The sequence below is a fragment of the Dendrobates tinctorius genome, unplaced genomic scaffold (assembly GCF_039654945.1).
Source record: "Dendrobates tinctorius isolate UK_male_01 unplaced genomic scaffold, ASM3965494v1 ptg000008l, whole genome shotgun sequence".
Classification (NCBI taxonomy): Eukaryota; Metazoa; Chordata; class Amphibia; order Anura; family Dendrobatidae; genus Dendrobates; species Dendrobates tinctorius.
In genome coordinates this window covers 17,737,975-17,756,951 of record NW_027361676.1, presented here as the reverse complement: position 1 = coordinate 17,756,951, position 18,977 = coordinate 17,737,975, and the positions used below count along the sequence as shown (strand labels likewise).

At 41.5% G+C, this 18,977-nt stretch overlaps 1 protein-coding gene across 1 annotated transcript; it reads right to left on the bottom strand.

Moving 5' to 3' along the window:
- Positions 1–208: 208 nt before the first annotated feature.
- Positions 209–13,624, bottom strand: LRAT (lecithin retinol acyltransferase). Its single transcript, XM_073576402.1, has 2 exons — positions 13,022–13,624; positions 209–496 (listed from the first exon to the last, which is right to left on the bottom strand). Exons 1-2 carry the CDS (start codon positions 13,553–13,555, stop codon positions 344–346), a joined length of 687 nt encoding a protein of 228 aa, XP_073432503.1. The 5' UTR covers positions 13,556–13,624; the 3' UTR covers positions 209–343.
- Between the last annotated feature and the right edge of the window lie 5,353 nt (positions 13,625–18,977).

Below are 18,977 nucleotides of genomic sequence, written 5' to 3'. Positions count from 1 at the left end.
GTTTTAGCACAGTGGCTCCTCACAGCTTTCCTGCGCAATGGTGTTCCTGACCAGGGAAGTCAGGACAAACATTTCCACCTGGATGGATCGCTGGATGGATTCGCAGCTGGCTCAGATCCGCCTTCAGTCATCATCCTATTATAGGAATATGGATTTAACAAGTTCAGGATATAACTACTATATAGAACATGATAATCAACAATTATACTTTAATTTTGTAATTTTTTTAATGTGCAGTAGCTTTGTACATGAGTAGATAATACATGACTTGTCATACATCACTTTAACATAAATACAATACTTTACATTATGCACTATTTACAGTTTGAGGACGACACTGCTTCTAGCTTGCCATCCACAATGTGAACGTGATAAGGAGACAAGGCAGGGTCGTTGAAGGATCCAGTCCAAGACATAATGTTAACATAAGTCCTGAAACCGCAGAAATAAACACACTTCTCTGATCTCTAATTATCCTCTTCACGATCTCGCAAAACTAGAAAATAAAGCAAATTAACTGTTAGGATGATAACCTATAATATAACCTATATTATATAACCAATAATAACCTCTAAACAACTTTTCTTAAAGGGACACACCATTTTTTGTCATTCTTGTTTTTGTTAGCAATCGTGTGAATGTGTAATGAGTGCAGGCGGCAAGAAAAAACTTGTGACCACCCGTAAAGTTTATGAGAAAATGTATGACACGAACAAAACACTTAAAATCTATTAAAAACATATCTTGCTGGGGTGGATATAATAATCCAAAAAATGCATTACCCTGGTTAAACCATACATAAATAATGCCAGGACGATGGGTAGGTACTGCTGATGAAGCTGCTAGCCAACAGCGATACGAGTGGGGATATTCAGCATCAGGCATTATCCTTTTCCCTGGTATCTATTTATGCTTTTATTTGTTCTCTTTAGTGTATATTACTGTTTATTTCTTTTTATTACTGCATATACATATTACTGATACAGCCAACCTCCACTTGTGTGGATTTAAAATTAGCATTCACATCTAAATACAGTTTTTCTTTGTATGGTTTAACCAGGGTAATCTTATTGCGGCACAAGTCTGATGAAGGGGGTAATACATTTTTTTTCAGATGTTTATATCCAACTCTATAAGATATTTTATGTTTTTAATTGATTTTAACTGTTTTGTTTATAGTTATTATGGGTGTTCATGAGTTTTATCTTGCAGCTTTTTCTTCCCATATTATGCTTTTGCAATGTCCTGGTAGCACCCCTATCTTACCATTAATAGTAATTTTTATTATTTTTCTGTGCTCATCATTTCTCTAAATAGTTGGGTAATGAGTGCAATAACATATCCCATGGTTATCGTCTTCAGCAGTGCTCTGGTTCGCTCCGAAACGCCATCACTGTATTTGTAGCCTACCAGATCACAGTGTTTTCTGTATGGAGCAATGGTTACTCTCTCAATATAATTCAGTGAGACTTAGAAGGAGACTATCTAGGACAATGTAAAAAGTGACCTGTACATAGCAGAAAGTGATCAGACAAGTCACAAATGCAGTCACGTGGTGCCGGAACGGATCAGAGCACTGCTGACAACTGCAGAAGATGGCGACTGGTGACTACATTGCTGTACTCCATGCACATGTTTGCTAACAAAGAAATTTAAAAAAAAAATCACGAGAGTGCTCAATAGTCACATTTTTACTAACAAAATATATTTTTTAATCAAATTCAATTCTTGCTACAATTCTTTATCAATATTTGCCAAGAAATTACAAGATCTCTTCACCCCATCATAGTTTACTGGAAGCAGAGCCTAAAGTTTAACTGTGTTACTGCAAGGAAATTAGTCATTCAAGTAAGACAAAATGTAATTAAACAATGGTATAAAGGTAACAAATGTCATCATGTAAAGTGTGTGGTTTAGAAATATTTAAAGATGAGCCATATCAATAGCTAAGGCCATGCTCACATACAGAATATTTTCCCCCTTGTAATGCAAATAACAAAATCCAAAGAGAAATTCAGAGTAAATCTTTGGGCATTCTGTAGATTGGAATTTTTTTGCACAATATGTGTATAAAAAATTTATTTTTTTAAGAATTTCGCCCCATATCGAAGAAGCTAATTTGTGAAATGGCGCTCGTCAGCCGCAGGGCCTGAGACAGCACTTTTGCCAGCCACACTATACCACAGCACTCAACAATACCTGCATCAGGTAAACTTTCCTATAAAGCCCTTCTATAGGGATTGCTTTTTCTCTTTGTTGTCTTGCTGTATGTTGATTTTGAATAAGCCTGTAAAAAGGATATTCTGACATTTTGTACTATCTTCTTCATGGTTTTTTCCCATGCAGTTGCACAACTAAAATTACACTCTCCTATCCATGAAACTCCCTTTTTTTGCCAGCTTATATAGTGGCACTGATACTTTGATCCTATTATATACCGTTTTTTTCCATTTGCAGGCTATACCATTTCGAATAACCTTGGTATATTAGTACAGGCGTATTTCTTTTGGCCAATTTGCTGTACTCCTCCCTGACTTTTTGAGGTTTATACCCTTTTTCCCTGCCTTTTTATTACGTTTTTAGCTTTTGTACTTAATAAAGAATATAACCAGGTTCCCCGCATCATGTTCCCACTTGCTTTATGCATCCATTAGCCCTCTGCATCTGTACTGTTACACACTTAACATTATGGCTGGTCCATACAGTCAGGGCAACTGTTACCACCCACCTTTCGTGTCTCCCCTTTTTTCCTCATAGACTGTAAGCTTGCGAGCAGGGCCCTCATTCCTCTTGGTATCTGTTATGATCTATGTGATTATTGTTATGCTGTAATGTCTATTGTCTGTACAAATCCCTTCCGAAATGTAAAGTGCTGCGGAATATGTCGGCGCTATAGAAATAAAATGTATTATTATTATATTTTATTTTTCTTCTCTTCTCTAGTCACTTTGTACTGCTATGGCACCCTACCACACCAGTTTATGTATTATTTGGTAATTTGAAGTGCAGCCGCCAGCCTGGTTTAAATAGGACTATGAGATTAATTAAGAATTTGTTGGTGCAGGATCCACTCCAATAATTTAAAAAAATATGCCACATTAAAGAAGCACTCCTCCCATCAAAGTGTTTATCCTCTGTCTTAATATATTGCAGTCACCTTATTATATTGCACTGTGTACTTACAATTGTTCATTTTGCCCATCTACCCATATAATTCTTCTCTTTTCTCTGCGCCATTTAGAAACAGTTTCTTATCCCTGCATTTATCATCTCCCTCTTTAACTCCTGACCCAGCTGCTCCACTCCTCCCACTGGCCAGGGACCTTTGCAATGACTCATGACTCATACAGGGAAAATTTACCTCCTGTTTCTACATACAGCTTAGAAGGATTCAGCTAGTCAGTTTTAATCATGTGATGTCATAGACCTAATGAAAAACAAAATTAACTGGGTAGAAAGGCAAAATGAGCAATTATAAGTACACAGTGCTATATAATATGATGACTGCGATATATTAAAATGATAAAACTCCAGCTCCTTCAAGTTAGATGGTTTCTTTTGGTGAACAGCAATCTTAATGTCTGGCCTCAAATTCTCAATTGCATTAAGGTCTGAGCTTTGACTAGCCCACTCCAAAACATTTAGACGTTTACTCTTAAACCACTCAAGTGTTGCATAATCAGTATGATTTGAGTAATTGTCGTGTTGGAAGGTAAACCATCATCCCAGTCTCAATTCACTGACAGACTGAAATAGGTTTTGCCCAAGAATATCCCTGTATTTTGTACCATACATCTTCCCCTCGACTCAGACCATTTTCCCTATCCCTGCTAATGAAAAACATCCCCACAGCATGATCCTGCCACCATGTTTCACTGTGGGGATAATATTCTTGTGGAGATGAGCCATGTTGGTTTGGCGCCAAAGTTTACCTTTGTTGCCAAAAAGTTCAATTTTGGTCTCATCTGACCACAGCTACTTCCTCCATACATTTAGGTAGTCTCCATGTATTTTGACAAACTCAAAACAGGGTTTTTTTTCTGCCCACTCTTCCATAAAAGCCACCTCTATGGAGTGTATCGCTTAGTGTGGTCGTATGGATAGATACTCCAGTCTCTGCTTGGGAACTCTGCAGCTCATCAGGGTTACATTTGGTCTCTGTGCTACATCTCCGATTAATGCCTTCCTTGCCTGGGCTGAGAGTTCTGTTGGGTGACCCTCTCTTGGCAAGTTTGTTGTGTTACTATGTAACCATGTATTTGATTGTGCTGCGGGGGATCATTGGAGAAGGGGATTGCTTGTTTTATTTATAACCCAACCCTTACATGTACTTCTCGACAAATTTGTTCCTGACTTGTTTGGAGATCTCCATTGTCTTTCCCCGTGTGATTTGGTAAGTGGTGCTGCTGCCTCTGTGGCCTTTCAGAAAAGGTGTGTATATAGTGACACTTACATTGCACACAGGTGGACTTCTTTTCACTCAGCATGTGGCTTATGAAGGCAATTTCTTGCACCAGAAATTTTTACGGGCTTCATCGCATAAGGGGTGAATACATATGCACATACAATTTTTAGTTATTTGATTCCATAAATTTAATTTATGCCTATATGTTTGTCACTTCACTTCACCAACTAAGACTATTTAGTGCTGATGCATCACACACAATTTGGATTACAAAAATATTTAAACACAAGTTGTAAGGTAACAAAATAGGTAAAAAGCCAAGGAGGGTGTGTGTGAATACTTTCAAAAGCCACTGTAACTATGTAAGGCCAAGAGAACACTTGGGCGTGTGCACAGTATGTTGGTATGTGTTTTATTTTCAACTGTACAGACTGTGATTTCCCTTATAGAGACAAAGCAAACATAAAAAATACTAACACAGTGCACTACACTCTTTTTGTGCAATAGGATCATATGGATGATATGCACCCCTATATAGTCAGAGTTTCCTTTAGAAATTGACTATCCTGCTGATGAAAGGCTGAGACACAGCCTGCACTGAGCCTTATATTGACATTCTACTTAAGTTGAAGATGTGAAATAATGAGAGTATTACTTCCCTGCAACGGTTCTGACACATTCTCCACAGTGTGTTCCAGTACTAGTATACAGTCACCCTGGCACTACCTTAAAGGGAATCTGTCACCCCTTTTTTGAGATATCATATAATGATAGCATTCAATTGTGTGTCATATAAGGATTCTCTTAGTAATTTTTTCTTCCCCCTGACCCCGCACCTTTCATGCATAAATACCTTTTTTATATCGGTTCAGATGTATGTAAACTGCCGCTGTCCAGTTCGCTGGGCGGGGCTTATTCACCTGCTCCCCCCTCTCTGTCTTGCTCTACGCATTTCTTCTTGTCCCACCCAGCGAACCGACAGCGGCAGTTTACATACTTCTGAACCGATATAAAAAAAGGTATTTATGCATGAAAGGTGCGGGGTCAGGGGGAAGCAAAAGTACTAAGAGAATCCTTATGTGACACACAATTGAATGATATCATTATATGATATCTCAAAAAAGGGGTGACAGATTCCCTTTAAAGGCTGTAATAGAGAATTGTATAAATAGAAATTTCCAAGACATTTTCATCCCAAATGTTCCCTGTACATACAGTAAGCTTCCCTGCTGACAATTAGCCGTTCTCCACAGTTACCTCGGGGACTGAGCAACAGATCTTTGTCATTTTACAAAAGTCACATTTTCCTCCCAGTTTTGCGCAACATGGAAAGGTGATGGATGCGGAAAACATGCATCAATGTAAAGAGTGATAAAGAGAAAGTATTTTACAAACAGGAGTTTTTTTACATCAAGTTTAAAGTGTTATTATTACCATCTCGGACACTAAGGCCCAGATTCATCGTTGAATTTCTCGCAGGTCTTGATGAGGTGACGGGTTGTATAGACACTCCCGATTCATGAAGCGGTGCACTGCACACCACTTAGTCAGTGGCGTAACTACAAAGTTATAAGCCCCGTTGCGAACTTTCAAATAGGGCCCCCATGCCAAAATACACGCACATCTCCGCTCCGTACACCTCATACACGCATGGCTCCGCACACCTCGTACACGCACATCTCCACTCTGTACACCTCGTACATGCGCGTCTCTGCTCCGTACACCTTGCACACGCACGGCTCCTCTCCGTACACCTCGTACACACGCGTCTCTGCTCCGTACACCTTGTACACACACCTCTCCGCTCCATACACACGTGGCTCTGTACACCTGTGGCTCCGCTCCGTATACCTTGTACAAATGCGGCTCCGCTCCGTACACATGCGGCTCCTCTCCGTCCACCTCATACACATGTGGCTGCACGCCGTACACTTCGTACACATACGGCTTCTCTCCGTACACCTCTTACACACGCGGCTCCGCTTCATAAACACACGGCTCAGCTCACCTTGTACACACACGGCTCCGCTCACCTCATACACACACAGCTGTGCTCCATATACTTCTTACACACACGGCTCTGCTCTGTACACCTTGTACACACATGGCTCTGCTACATTCACCCTGTAAACCCCTCCTGACCCCACACATAAGCTTACCCTTATCCAGCACCATGACAACCAGCACAGCAGAGTCCTGCATACACGGAAGCTCCTGATCCTGTGACCCCTGACCCCTCCCCTCCTGTGACCTCATCACAGGTCTTGTGCGCACAGAGCAGCCATCCCATCAGGACAATTGCAGCCTGGCAGCCAATTAAAGCACGGAGCTGCACGGCCAATGAGCGGCTGAAGCTCCCAGAAGCTGCTACTCCCCTGACTCATTCACTACACAGCTCATCTTCGAAGTGCAAACTCGCGATTGGGCCCCTAAGCACTCCAGGCCCCGTGGCAGCTGTGACCGCTGAAACCGCGGTAGCTACGCCCCTGCACTTAGTGAATAAGGAGCATTTGATGAGTAAAGTGTGACTCCATGCAACACACCAGAAATTTTACTCCAGTCCCTGAGTGAAGTAAGATTTCTGGAGTAGGGAATGCCACAGCTCAATATGAATCAGATGAACTGTTGCATTTCACCCTATTTCCATCTATTTTGGAAGAGCTGAGAGAAACTGGCATGAAAATGCCAAAAGTCGCAAAATTTTGGCGCAACTCCAAGTTGTGCAAAAACTTTGCTAATTTTCAGAATGATTTACTTTAGAACTTTGGCAAAATTTCTTTGAAGAATTGTGTCCTAAGGTCAAATCCTCAAGCTATGCCATAAATGTCTGATAGATGCAGGACTCACACCTACAGTCATGGCCAAAAGTTTTGAGAACGACACAAATATTAATTTTTACAAAGTCTACTGCTTCATTTTTTCTAATGGCAATTTGCATACACTCCAGAATGTTATAAAGAGTGATCAGCTTAACAGCAATTACTTGCAAAGTCAATATTTGCCTAGAAAATTAACTTTATCCCCCAAAACACATTTCAACATCATTGCAGCCCTGCCTTAAAAGGACCAGCTAACATTGTTTCAGTGATTGCTCCATTAACACAGGTGTGGGTGTTGATGAGGACAGGGCTGGAGATCAATCTGTCATGATTACGTAAGAATGACACCACTGGACACTTTAAAAGGAGGCTGGTGCTTGGCATCATTGTTTCTCTTCTGTTAACCATGGTTATCTGTAAAGAAACACATGCAGTCATCATTGCACTGCACAAAAATGGCCTAACAGGGAAGAGTATCGCAGCTAGAAAGATTGCACCTCAGTCAACAATCTATCGCATCATCAAGAACTTCAAGGAGAGAGGTTCCCTTGTTGCCAAAAAGGCTCCAGGGCGCCCAAGAAAGACCAGCAAGCGCCAGGACCGTCTCTTAAAAGTGTTTCAGCTGCGGATCGGGCTACCATCAGTGCAGAGCTTGCTCAGGAATGGCAGCAGGCAGGTGTGAGTGCATCTGCACGCACTGTGAGGCGGAGACTCTTGGAGCAAGGCCTGGCCTCAAGGAGGGCAGCAAAGAAGCCACTTCTCTCCAGAAAAAACATCATGGACAGACTGATATTCTGCAAGAGGTACAGGGAGTGGACTGCTGAGGACTGGGGTAAAGTCATTTTCTCTGATGAATCCCATTTTCGATTGTTTGGGACATCTGGAAAATGGCTTATTCGGAGAAGACCAGGTGAGTGCTACCACCAGTCTTGTCTCATGCCAACTGTCAAGCATCCTGAAACCATTCATGTGTGGGGTTGCTTCTCAGCCAAGGGAATGGGCTCTCTCTCAGTCTTGCCTAAAAACACAGCCATGAATAAAGAATGGTACCAGAATGTCCTCCAAGAGCAACTTCTCCCAACCGTCCAAGAGCAGTTTGGCGATCAACAATGCCTTTTTCAACATGATGGAGCACCTTGCCATAAAGCAAAGGTGATAACTAAATGGCTCAGGGAACAAAACATAGAGATTTTGGGACCATGGCCTGGAAACTCCCCAGATCTTAATCCCATTGAGAACTTGTGGTCAATCATCAAGAGATGGGTGGACAAACAAAAACCTTCAAATTCAGACAAATTAAAAGCATTGATTTTGCAAGAATGGACTGCTATCAGTCAGGATTTGATCCAGAAGTTGATTGAGAGCATGCCAGGGAGAATTGCTGAGGTCCTGAAGAAGAAGGGTCAACACTGCAAATATTGACTTGCTGCATTAACTCATTCTGACTGTCAATATAACCTTTTGTTACTCATAATATGATTGCAATTATATTTCTGTATGTGATAAAAACATCTGACAAACACACATAAAAACCAGAGGGCAGCAGATGATGTGAAAATATAATATTTGTGTCATTCTCAAAACTTTTGGCCATGACTGTACATCCAGAACGTGGAATTTCTGGATACATCAGAGGAGGCTTACTTGGTTATTCTTGAAAACTCACAAATAAATGAATGAAGAGAGAACACTTCTCCATCCACATCTACCATGAAATAGGGGACCCACATCTATTAGTAATTTATGGTACACCCTCAGGAAATGCCATGAATGTGCGAGATAGGAATACCACTTTAATCCTGAGCTCCATCACTTTCTGTAGCCTTATTTTGGCCATTACCTCTCAGTACAGTGGACACCATTGTCAGTGGTGTGATGTGTAGCCTATTGTAACATCACGTGACGTCCATAGCCAATTACAAAGGTGACATATTATAATGATATACAAAAGTATCAGTCCATATTATACACCACAACCACCTAATATTAACACATCACTCCATCAGGCCTGTGCTTTATGCATATAAATCCATAGTGTAAAATTCCAGCCAGACACCTGTACTAACTCCAGAATAGTGTTTGGGCAAAGTAAATATTCATGTTCAGTATCAGACCCCTTAGATTATAGTCCTGTCATCTACTATATAGGCTCTGAAACGAGACTGTAAAAGAGTTGGCCCAGATTCTGCAATAAAAGATCAGAGCCAGGCAAATGTTTATAGTGTGAAGTGTTTTACGAGCGATCCATTCAGCATCTACAGAAGCTAGCTTGTAATAGTAAAAAAAAAAACCAAAACCTTAAAAAAAGAAAACAAAAAAACTTCTGTGCTAAAAGCTGCTTTATTTTGCTACTTAATGTGGTTACTCATATTTATTTATCAGGGAAAAATAAGAGGATTTGTGAAGTTTTGTTTTGGTCTGACTTGGTACAGAGATTCTAGAGGAAAACTAAAACCATAATTAATCCCATATTTTCCTATAGAAGTGGTTTTGGCATCAGTTGTGATGTGATGTCTCTCTGTTCCAGCCAGAAAAATGCTGCATGCCGTTTATATCTCTCTCTAGGCTATGGACATTGACCATAGATTATACAAAAGTGATGTGTAAACCTACCCCTGAGATGTGTAAATCTACCCCCTGAGAATAATCATAGAAAGTTATTTCCTACTAAGTTACCATCCTGCAATCTGCCCCTACTGCCTTTAGAATCAACTGACGGGGGATGCAAATTGCCCACTGACTTTTTCATAAAAAAAGAGCTTTTGTTCGGAGCACTAGGATGTTCGAAATGGATTTATTTTTGTGGAGAATTACTAAAGACGTACTCCAAGGATGCTCACAGGGCCCGACTGGCCATCTGGCAATGCCAGAAGGGCCTGTATGGTCATGAGCTGCCTTGTCTGCTATGGTGCTAAACAGAATCAGTGTTCTCAAGACACCCATACTGTTTAGAGTTGTAACGGAGCACAAAGTCGCTGACTCCGTCACTTACCCCAGCAGGCCACGGGTAGCATTAGAAATCTTGGTCTTGTAGTAAATCTTCCTATCCTCCATCCAGGGTAATATTAGTATTATATCCCATCTAGTGCTTGGGGACAGGGACAGCATGGTCCTGAGTGATTTCAAATGCCAGGGCTGAATTTCAGCCCCAGTCCATACCTGGATGCTCATCACCAGCCTGATTCTGGGCATCCAGTTTTGTGACGTTCTAGATGACTTAAGTTCCCACTTGGTGTTAAAAAAAAAAGTGCCCTGAATGAATTAGGCCTAGTATGACAAATTATAGTAAAATAAGTAAAGACATTTTATACTTAATTGTGCTAATTATTTGCATTGAGATACTCTGTACTAAAATACTCTGGAATATAATGCAAATTCATAGCACAGTCAGGGAGAGGCCAAATCAGCTGGACAGAAACTGCCTGTAGTAATGAAGACAGAAGCATACCTACAGTGTTTCCAGGGAATTTGCCAAGACAAGGATTTTGTAGTAGAAGAATCGTCTGCTGCGGAATCTGCAGCGGAAATCTGACTTTCTAGTTTCTGACGCTGTAAATTCACACTCACAGATTAGCCCAATTCTCCTAATCAGCATGTGGCTACTCGCCTCCGCTTCTGCAGGGAAATCAATGTAGGAAGTGACAGGTAGTTTTTTTTATTTAGTTTTTCTGTGACAAAGATTTCAATTGGAAATGAATGGGTGGAGGTTTGTTTGCCGAGTTGAAGCCTATTTCGTCATCGAGTGAAGAAAAAAAACTTTGTATGTTCATAGCTTAAAAAAATGAACCACTATGCTCCGTAATATTTGTTCACCAATGTGGCCCCATCCACATTCCTGGCACATTCAACTTTAAATAGATGGATCATCTTTAATCGCTTTACACATTTATTGATTTTGTTGCAGTCTCTATCAATCGTTTGTTTTCGATCTTGCCCAATTTTCTCATGCACCTCTGCATCTCATGCTCATGTGATTATATTAGATTATACGCTTCATTAAAACAGTCTCACTTTTTTGGACTCTGCACGGTGCTGGGAATATAGGCCAGTGTTTGTGCTTTATCTATATTTTACGCATAGGAAGATATCAGGGACACAAAACCTTTTCCCTATTGCTTGCATTTTTTCTTGTTTTCTGGTCATACTAAACCATTCTCCCTATTCATTCATCATGTGCCTGGGTTTATCATATGAACATAAAAAGTTATCTTGATCAGTATTAGGGGCCATTAGTTCTTTACCACAATGGCGTCTACGGCAGGCTAGTCATTGCTTTACTGTGGGCATGGCTTCTTGTATTGGTTACCATCTTTTGTTTCTTTTTAAATGTTTTTAATTTTCATGTGTTTTTCTTGTGTGTGTTGTTGGATATTTCAATAAAATTGCATATATATATATATATATATATATATATATATATATGTGATCCCTTATGTAGCATGCGTCTTTCTCTTGTGTTCCATTCACACTAATGCTTTACGTTGATCCCTTGTGTATGGTTTGGTGGTGCCCTCTTTATAATTTAGTCTTTGTACATATAAATAAAACATTAATGTATTATTAACTACAATCAACAATCCTGTGCAATGCACTCTTACCACCTCTAGAAGGATAACTGTACTACATTTTAATGGGAAGCTTAGATAAAATCTTCAATTTTGCAAGCCAGGCCAATCTTGTTTTTGAACTTTGCAGTCAAAGAGGGGAAAATTAGTCTCCGCTTATGGAGGGTACCACCGATAAGGCAGTAGCGGATCCAGCATTCGTGAGCAGATAAAATCAATGTTTATTTCCAAAATTGTTAAAATATCCTAACAATTATGAAAATCACAGAGTTCAAAGGTTTGAAACATGTAATAACTCCTATGTCTTCTAGAACGCTCACCTAATCTTTTCATGGAATATACACTGATGAAGATGTATTTAACAAATTTGGAATAAACATTGTCTCTATTCAGGTGCGTTGGAATGGATCAACTACTACCGTGGGGTTAACTTTCCCAAAAGTGCTCCATTGCACCGTGTTTCCTATGATTGCTGGCCGATAGAAGGATGAGCTAAATAATTTTTCACCACTGATAACAAGGTACTCAAATCTTAAGGTTTCTCTATGAACCTAAGCCAACTATCCTAGCCTTTTACTCTACAATATGCGGTCTATTAAAAGCCCAATGAGAACTAAGGGTGAGTAATCCGTGGAGACTTCACTTGTTTGTAGTATTTGAAGTTGGTGGCGCAATAAAGACCCAACGGTGTTACCTATACCCAGGAACGTCTAACTGAGGTATAAACGTGAAAAATCGCAAAAAGCTGGCCCTTTCCACTGTGGATTTTAATAAAAGTATTTCTACTTCTTATTGCTGACCATTACCACACTCATCTCACAATACAGTACGCCTTTACTCTTTATAATCATTTTCAAAGAAATCTCAAAGATTGCAGATAAATATCTGAATTACTTGTCATAAATACACCTCCTCAAGTTTTCCTGGAAAGTGAATTGAAGTTGTGGAGACCACTGGATATGTTTTCAGAATTACCACACACACAATCCTTCACAATAATATACATTAAAGGTTTCACACCATGAGAAACAACAACATACTGTGTAAATTGCTTCAACCCACCAGATGCGGATATTCGGTCTCTGATCATTGGATTGCTTAGCTAGCTCACAAAGCTTTCAGTGAATGAGTGTCTTGCTGATCATTTTCCATTCATTTCTGTACATATAATAGATTCAAACGTCACAATAAAATTTTCAAGCTAGAAAATAAAATGGATCATTAGAGATTACCTTATCGGTCTGAAAGCTAACCGGAAATCCGTATCGGCAATAAGTGACAAAGTGCTCGCAGTTATCCCACAGCAGGCTGTATGATGTGGCCCCCACAAGTTTCTCAGCCCGCTGAGCCACTTCTTCATTAGAAAGAGGTTTTGTCTTGAAACTCTTGTCCATGTGATTAACTATTATACTTCCACCATAGGCAAAGTCTTGTACCGTGTCCACCCTTATACTGGCCACCTTAGCCAGGACGCCCAGGATCAGCCTTTTGTTGGTGACGACTTTCCCAGTAAGATACTTGTCATGTAAAATAGCAGGGAGGATATCAGGCATCAGATGGGCAACCTTGTTATTTCCCAAGTAGATCCCAAAGTGAACAAACAAAGTCCTGGGGACCTCCAACAAATCTCCGCGCTTAAAAAAAGATGAATCCTGGTAATGGGAATCACCCTGAGCCTGTTCTGGCATGCTAAAGAGCTTAAAGTTGGTGACCAAAGATACTTTATCAAGGAAAAGTACCAACAAGTCTAACAGAGAACTTTTCATCTTGTCACTTTTTGCTTTCAGCCTGTCTGCTGTAACAGAGACCTAAAGTTGTGCTTTAGGAGAGATGCTTTGGGCTCTTTAATTTGAAGGATATTTATAAGGTTTCTGTGTTTTGCAGTGACATCATAGCACAGTGGTCACGATTGGCTGTAAGGAATTTGGAAGCTGCCAGAGCGGTTTGCTAATGTATCACTGGAACAAACCCTCTAGACATAAACACTCAGCCAGCAACAGCAGTTCTCTCGTAGCCCTCTGAAGAGGAAATTCAGAAAACAGGCACTCCCTATCCTACAACATGGATTTTCCAGGGAGGATAACAGGCCGATTCATGAATGAAGCTTCACAACGTTTTTTTTTAAAAGCAAACCTGGAGGGCTTAAAACTTCTTTCCATTTCCTTCTCATTTTGACTGTTTGGGCATCCATATTTGCAGCCCATAAATCAGACTGGCTGACTTTTATTATTATGTTTATACAGGCAGGATTCTCACATCAAGTTGCCAGCAATTCTACTGCATGTTACAGAGATGTGGGGGAAATGTGACAGAACTTACTCTACGTGGTAGTTTTCTTACAAGAGAATATTGTGCACACCCTCACCAAGCTACGTAGATTCCCTTTAAATTGCACACATCTTTTCATAAACTATCACTTTTAACTAGTTCAAAATCCCTTACCAATAAAATATTAAGTTTTATCGTTTAAACTATGGAGACCATTGGTACCTCCACTGATCCTAAAAATAAGGCATTCCTTCAGAATGGATTGGTGGCCTCAAATGCACGCCACTGCGCCACTCATTGTCTATGGGACTACCAGAGAAGGCAAAGTGCTGTACTTGACCATTTCCAGCCGTCTCTTAGACCATGAATGGAGTGGAGGAATGCATGTGTCGCCAGTTATCTTTTCCAACTGCGCACTTCAAAACACAATTCTCTGGCACCTGGGCCTCCTACCGATCAGCAAATCACAGGGACACAAAAGAGTCAGCACATCGGCTTTTGTACCAATATACAGTGACATTGTTAGGGGAATGGAGTAAAAAAAAAGAGAATTCATATTTATATCTGAGAAATCATGTTTTTTTTTGTGGGACAGTACAATGTGATATAAAGTGAATGAATACAGAAAAGTGCAAATATGATATACTAATGCAGATATGGAAAACACATATCTGTTTTCACAAGCAAAATATTCACACGCAATATTTTGTATATGTAAATCAGTTCCATTCAGGTAAATGGGGTAGTTTCTAGGCATGCACATGAATGTCCACATTTCTAATCAAGTGAATGGAAAAGTCGTAAAAAATCTGCCAAGTGATATTATGCCTTAGGCCATGTGCACACATTGTGTATTTGGTGAGCTTTTTTACCCCAGTATTTGTAATCCAAAACCAGGAGTGGAACGGTCAGAGGAAGAACATAATAGAAACCTTTGCACCACTTCTGCATTTTCACCCACTCCTGGTTTTGGCTTACAAATACTGGGGTAAAAAACTCACCAAATACTGAATATGTGCATGTGGCCTTAATAGTACCTACAGCAGAAAGTACCCTGCCCAAACAAGAGATGCTAAATGGGAACAGTACCAGATGTGTAAGGATCAGTGAAGCTGGAGTGACAACGGAGACATCGGTCCAGATAATCATATGTTTTACAGTCATAAGTATATCTCAATTTCCAAAGTCACGTTATACTGCAGGATTAGAGATGAGCGACTTTTCCTTTTGGTCGAGCCGGGTTTCATGAAACCCGACTTTCTAAAAAGTCGGGTCGAACGAAATTGGCCGACTATAGGGAAAAGTCGGGGTCCGACTGAAACACGAAACCCAATGGAAGTCAATGGGGAAGAAAAGTCGGCAGGGAGTGGAGGACAGTAAACACACCTACAGTGCCCATTTCAATGCCAACGACATCAATTCTTATTACTTAAGCTTGGCAACCTTAATTTACTTTATAATAATAGTTACGCATTGAAAACTGGGGGTTATTTGGCTAAAGTTGTGGGGGGTAGGGCTGGCGCCAGGTTTTCGTGTGCCCTGGGCCAAAGAGTGTCAGTGCGCCCTTTTAACACACACCACAATTCATAATGCTCTGATATGGCACAGAAATATAGGTACAGTACAATGAAAAATACTTCACTGCTTACATGACATGACTGATATCTATTTTAAATTCTACAATAGCTCAAAAATCAGACAGTATACAGTATTACTCCATACAGTATTATGGCCACCACCTAGTGCGCCATACAGAATAATGAACCCCATATATTTCTCCATACAGAATAATTGGTCCCATATAATGTTCCATACAGTATACGATGAGCTCCACATAATGCTACGGTATGTTGGTCCCCATGGATGATGCTCCGCTGTCTTATGGGCCCAAATAATGCTCCATATATAATGGGCCCCATTTCTAATGCTCCAGTGTATAATGTGCCCCGTAAATGCTGCTCCAGTGTCTGATGTTCCCCATTTGGAATGCTCCAGTATATGTTGGTCCCCATGGACAATGCTCCAGTGTGTTATGGCCCCAAATAATGCTCCCTATATAATGCGCCCCATTTCTAATGCTCCAGTGTATAATGGGCCCCGTAAATGCTGCTCCAGTGTTTGATGTCCCCCATTTGGAATGCTCCAGTATATGATGGGCCAAATGGATAATGCTCCAGTGTATGATGGGCCCCATATATCATTCTCCAGTGTATATTGCTCCCCAAAAAATGCTCCCAACATTTAAAAAAATTAAATACCTCTCCTCGCTGGGCACAGCTCTACTCTGGACTCCTCAGCATTGCCATTTTAAAGCTCTCTGCACTTGTACTGTTTCAGTAGAGGGCATACAGACGTGATGTCATCGCGCTCTGTAACCTGAATGTCACTGTCAGGAAAGGCGGAAGACGTCACGGCGGTGGAGCAAGGAGAGGTAAGTATTGCAAGTGCTGTGGCCCTGAGCTAGCATGGGGGGCCCACTCGTAGGCGACGGCACTGGCACAGGGCCCCTCATAGTATGACGGTATGTCTGATGGCGAGTGGGCCCTCCCACCAGCAGAGACACTTTTGCGTACTATGAGGACCCCTGTGCCACTGCCGTCGCCCATGAGTAGGACCCCCCCACCTGCTCAGGGAACCGGCACTTTCATCTGCACCTTCCTCTGTGTCACCGTGTAAGGTGGTATATTATATGGGAAGGGGCATGTGAGTTTCATCAGTGTCACATTCTGGCTCTGTAGAGTGCAAGGGGAATGTAGTGCTGTGGGTCAATGTACCAGCAGAATCATCAAGCAGTGGCTGTGCATCAGCGCACTCCATCTCCAATTCATGTTGGACTGGGGAATTCAGAATTTCACTTGATAACACAGGCATAGCCTGTGAAAAGAGCTCCATTTAGTAATCTGAAGTGTGGGCTGCCGCATCCTTCACTTTTAGTGGGTTTGAAGGAGACAAGGAAAGGGGTGGTTCCTGACCAGAAGCCTGCACTGACGCGTCAGTGCTTGCATTTTTTTTAAACTTCAGAAGAGGCGGGATAGAGCTGGAAGCTTTTTCGGCAATGTAAGGCAAAGCCAGTTCCTGATGCTCCGGCTTTAAAAGCAGTTTACCTACTCCCAGAAAAGGGAGCCTTAAAGGCCTTCTTGTGCCAGCTGATGATGCAGGCTCAACACCTCCTGCCTTAGCTGCTATTGTGCTTTTGGCAATACCAGCAGATGCACCTCCACCACCACCATCAGTACCAGCTGGCCCCCCACACACCCACGTCCGCAGACTCTTCCACCATACATAATAATTTTTGTGAAAATGGACTAAAAATACCAGCAGATATATGGTACTGTTTCAGAAGCAGACAGCTCTAGGGATAATTGGAAATCTCTGTATATATTTCATGAGTCAGACACAGATGGTCACAGGCTCAGTATGGATTAGACAATAATATAAAAATTTGCAAAAGGGTACAGTATCACTAGATACAAGATATATATAGTATAGTTTAAACATACTGAATCTCCGTATACATTTCAGGAGGCAAACACAGACGCTCTCAGGCCCAGTATGGATCCGACAACAATATAGAAAGTTGAGAAAGGGTACTATGGCACCCCTGAGGGTATGGTCGCCACAGAGGTACTGCACCTCATCCAAAGGTGTGGTATCCCACCCTCAGGTGAGGAGGGATCACCACTCAGGACTCCTAACCCTGCACTCAACACACACACATGTTAGTCAGTGCTTTCTGGGTGTACCCGGTGGGAGGATGGCCTCATCCCAGACTGACTAGGAAAGGGTGTTGGGGGTTAGTATGGAAGGTAGGTACAGTGGGAGGAGCTTAGGTAGTGGATTGATTGTGGGCATCCAATCAGAGAGAGCAAGCTGACAGTTGATGGGTGGAGTGTTGTGAACTCATTTTCTGGTCTGTCTATGGTTTCTGGTGAGGGAGCTGGCTGTGCTGACAGAGGAGTTGTGAGTTCTCTTTCTGGGCTCCCTCTGGTGGTGGCAGGAGGTAATGAAGCTGATCTAATTAACAGAGACCTGCCACCTGATAATGAGGATGAGGATTGGACATCTGGAGTCTCAGACTGGATTTAAGACAGTCGACACCCTATTCCCATGCTGTTGATTTTTTTCCTGCCTCCTGAGGTCTTAGTTTCCAGTCCAGTTCCTGCCTTCTCAAGCTAAGTGTTTTCTGCTAATGTTCACATTTTATTTTGTTTGATCTATTCTGTTTTTTGTGTGGTCAGCCAGACCCGGCTGGGGCTGTGCTGAATTTCCATTCTTATGTCACTGTATGTGCCAGTTAGCTTTTTGTCCCTTATTAGATTGGCCTCTTTTTGCTCTGTTCTCAGAATATGCCAGAGTGCTGATATAGTGGGAGAAGTCTAGTGACTTCAGGGCTTTTTTGCTATCAGAAGTGTTGGACATTTTTGCAGGGTTTTTTGGCGTGATTGCAGACAGCATCTTTCCTTTCCTGTCCTTTCTAGTTAGTGTGGGCCCCATCGTTTGCTCAGCCTATTTTCCTTCCTGTGTTTGTGCTTTCATCTTGTCTCACCGTCGATACATGTGTGGGGGCTGTCTATTCCTTTGGGGTCTGCTCTGGGGCAGTTTAGGTTTCCCCTTTTCTTTCTTTAGGTTGATTTAGTCCTCCTGCTGTGTCGACGCATCTAGAATCATCGTAGGTACGCTCCACGGCTACTGTTAGTTGTGTGGTCAGGATCAGGGGTCTGCAATCCGCGTAGTTACCAACCTCTCTGGTTTTTCTGTGACTTAGCTTGGTCTTATTTTCCTCCTCGGTGACCCATTCATAACAGTGGAGCTAGTCTGAGATAAATGGATCTTTCTAGAGAGTGGTCAGTCGGTGACAGGACAGAGTAAGAGCAGGATTGCTGTGAGAGGGCTGAGGGTCAGAGAAGAGAGAAAAATCTT

Excerpts from the sequence above, each read along its gene's own strand:
- LRAT (XM_073576402.1), bottom strand. The coding sequence starts at position 13,555 with ATGAAAAGTTCTCTGTTAGACTTGTTGGTACTTTTCCTTGATAAAGTA. Across the intron at positions 497-13,021 it reads TTAGCTTTCAGACCGATAAG|TTTTGCGAGATCGTGAAGAG; the intron begins GTAATCTCTAAT and ends TTTATTTTCTAG.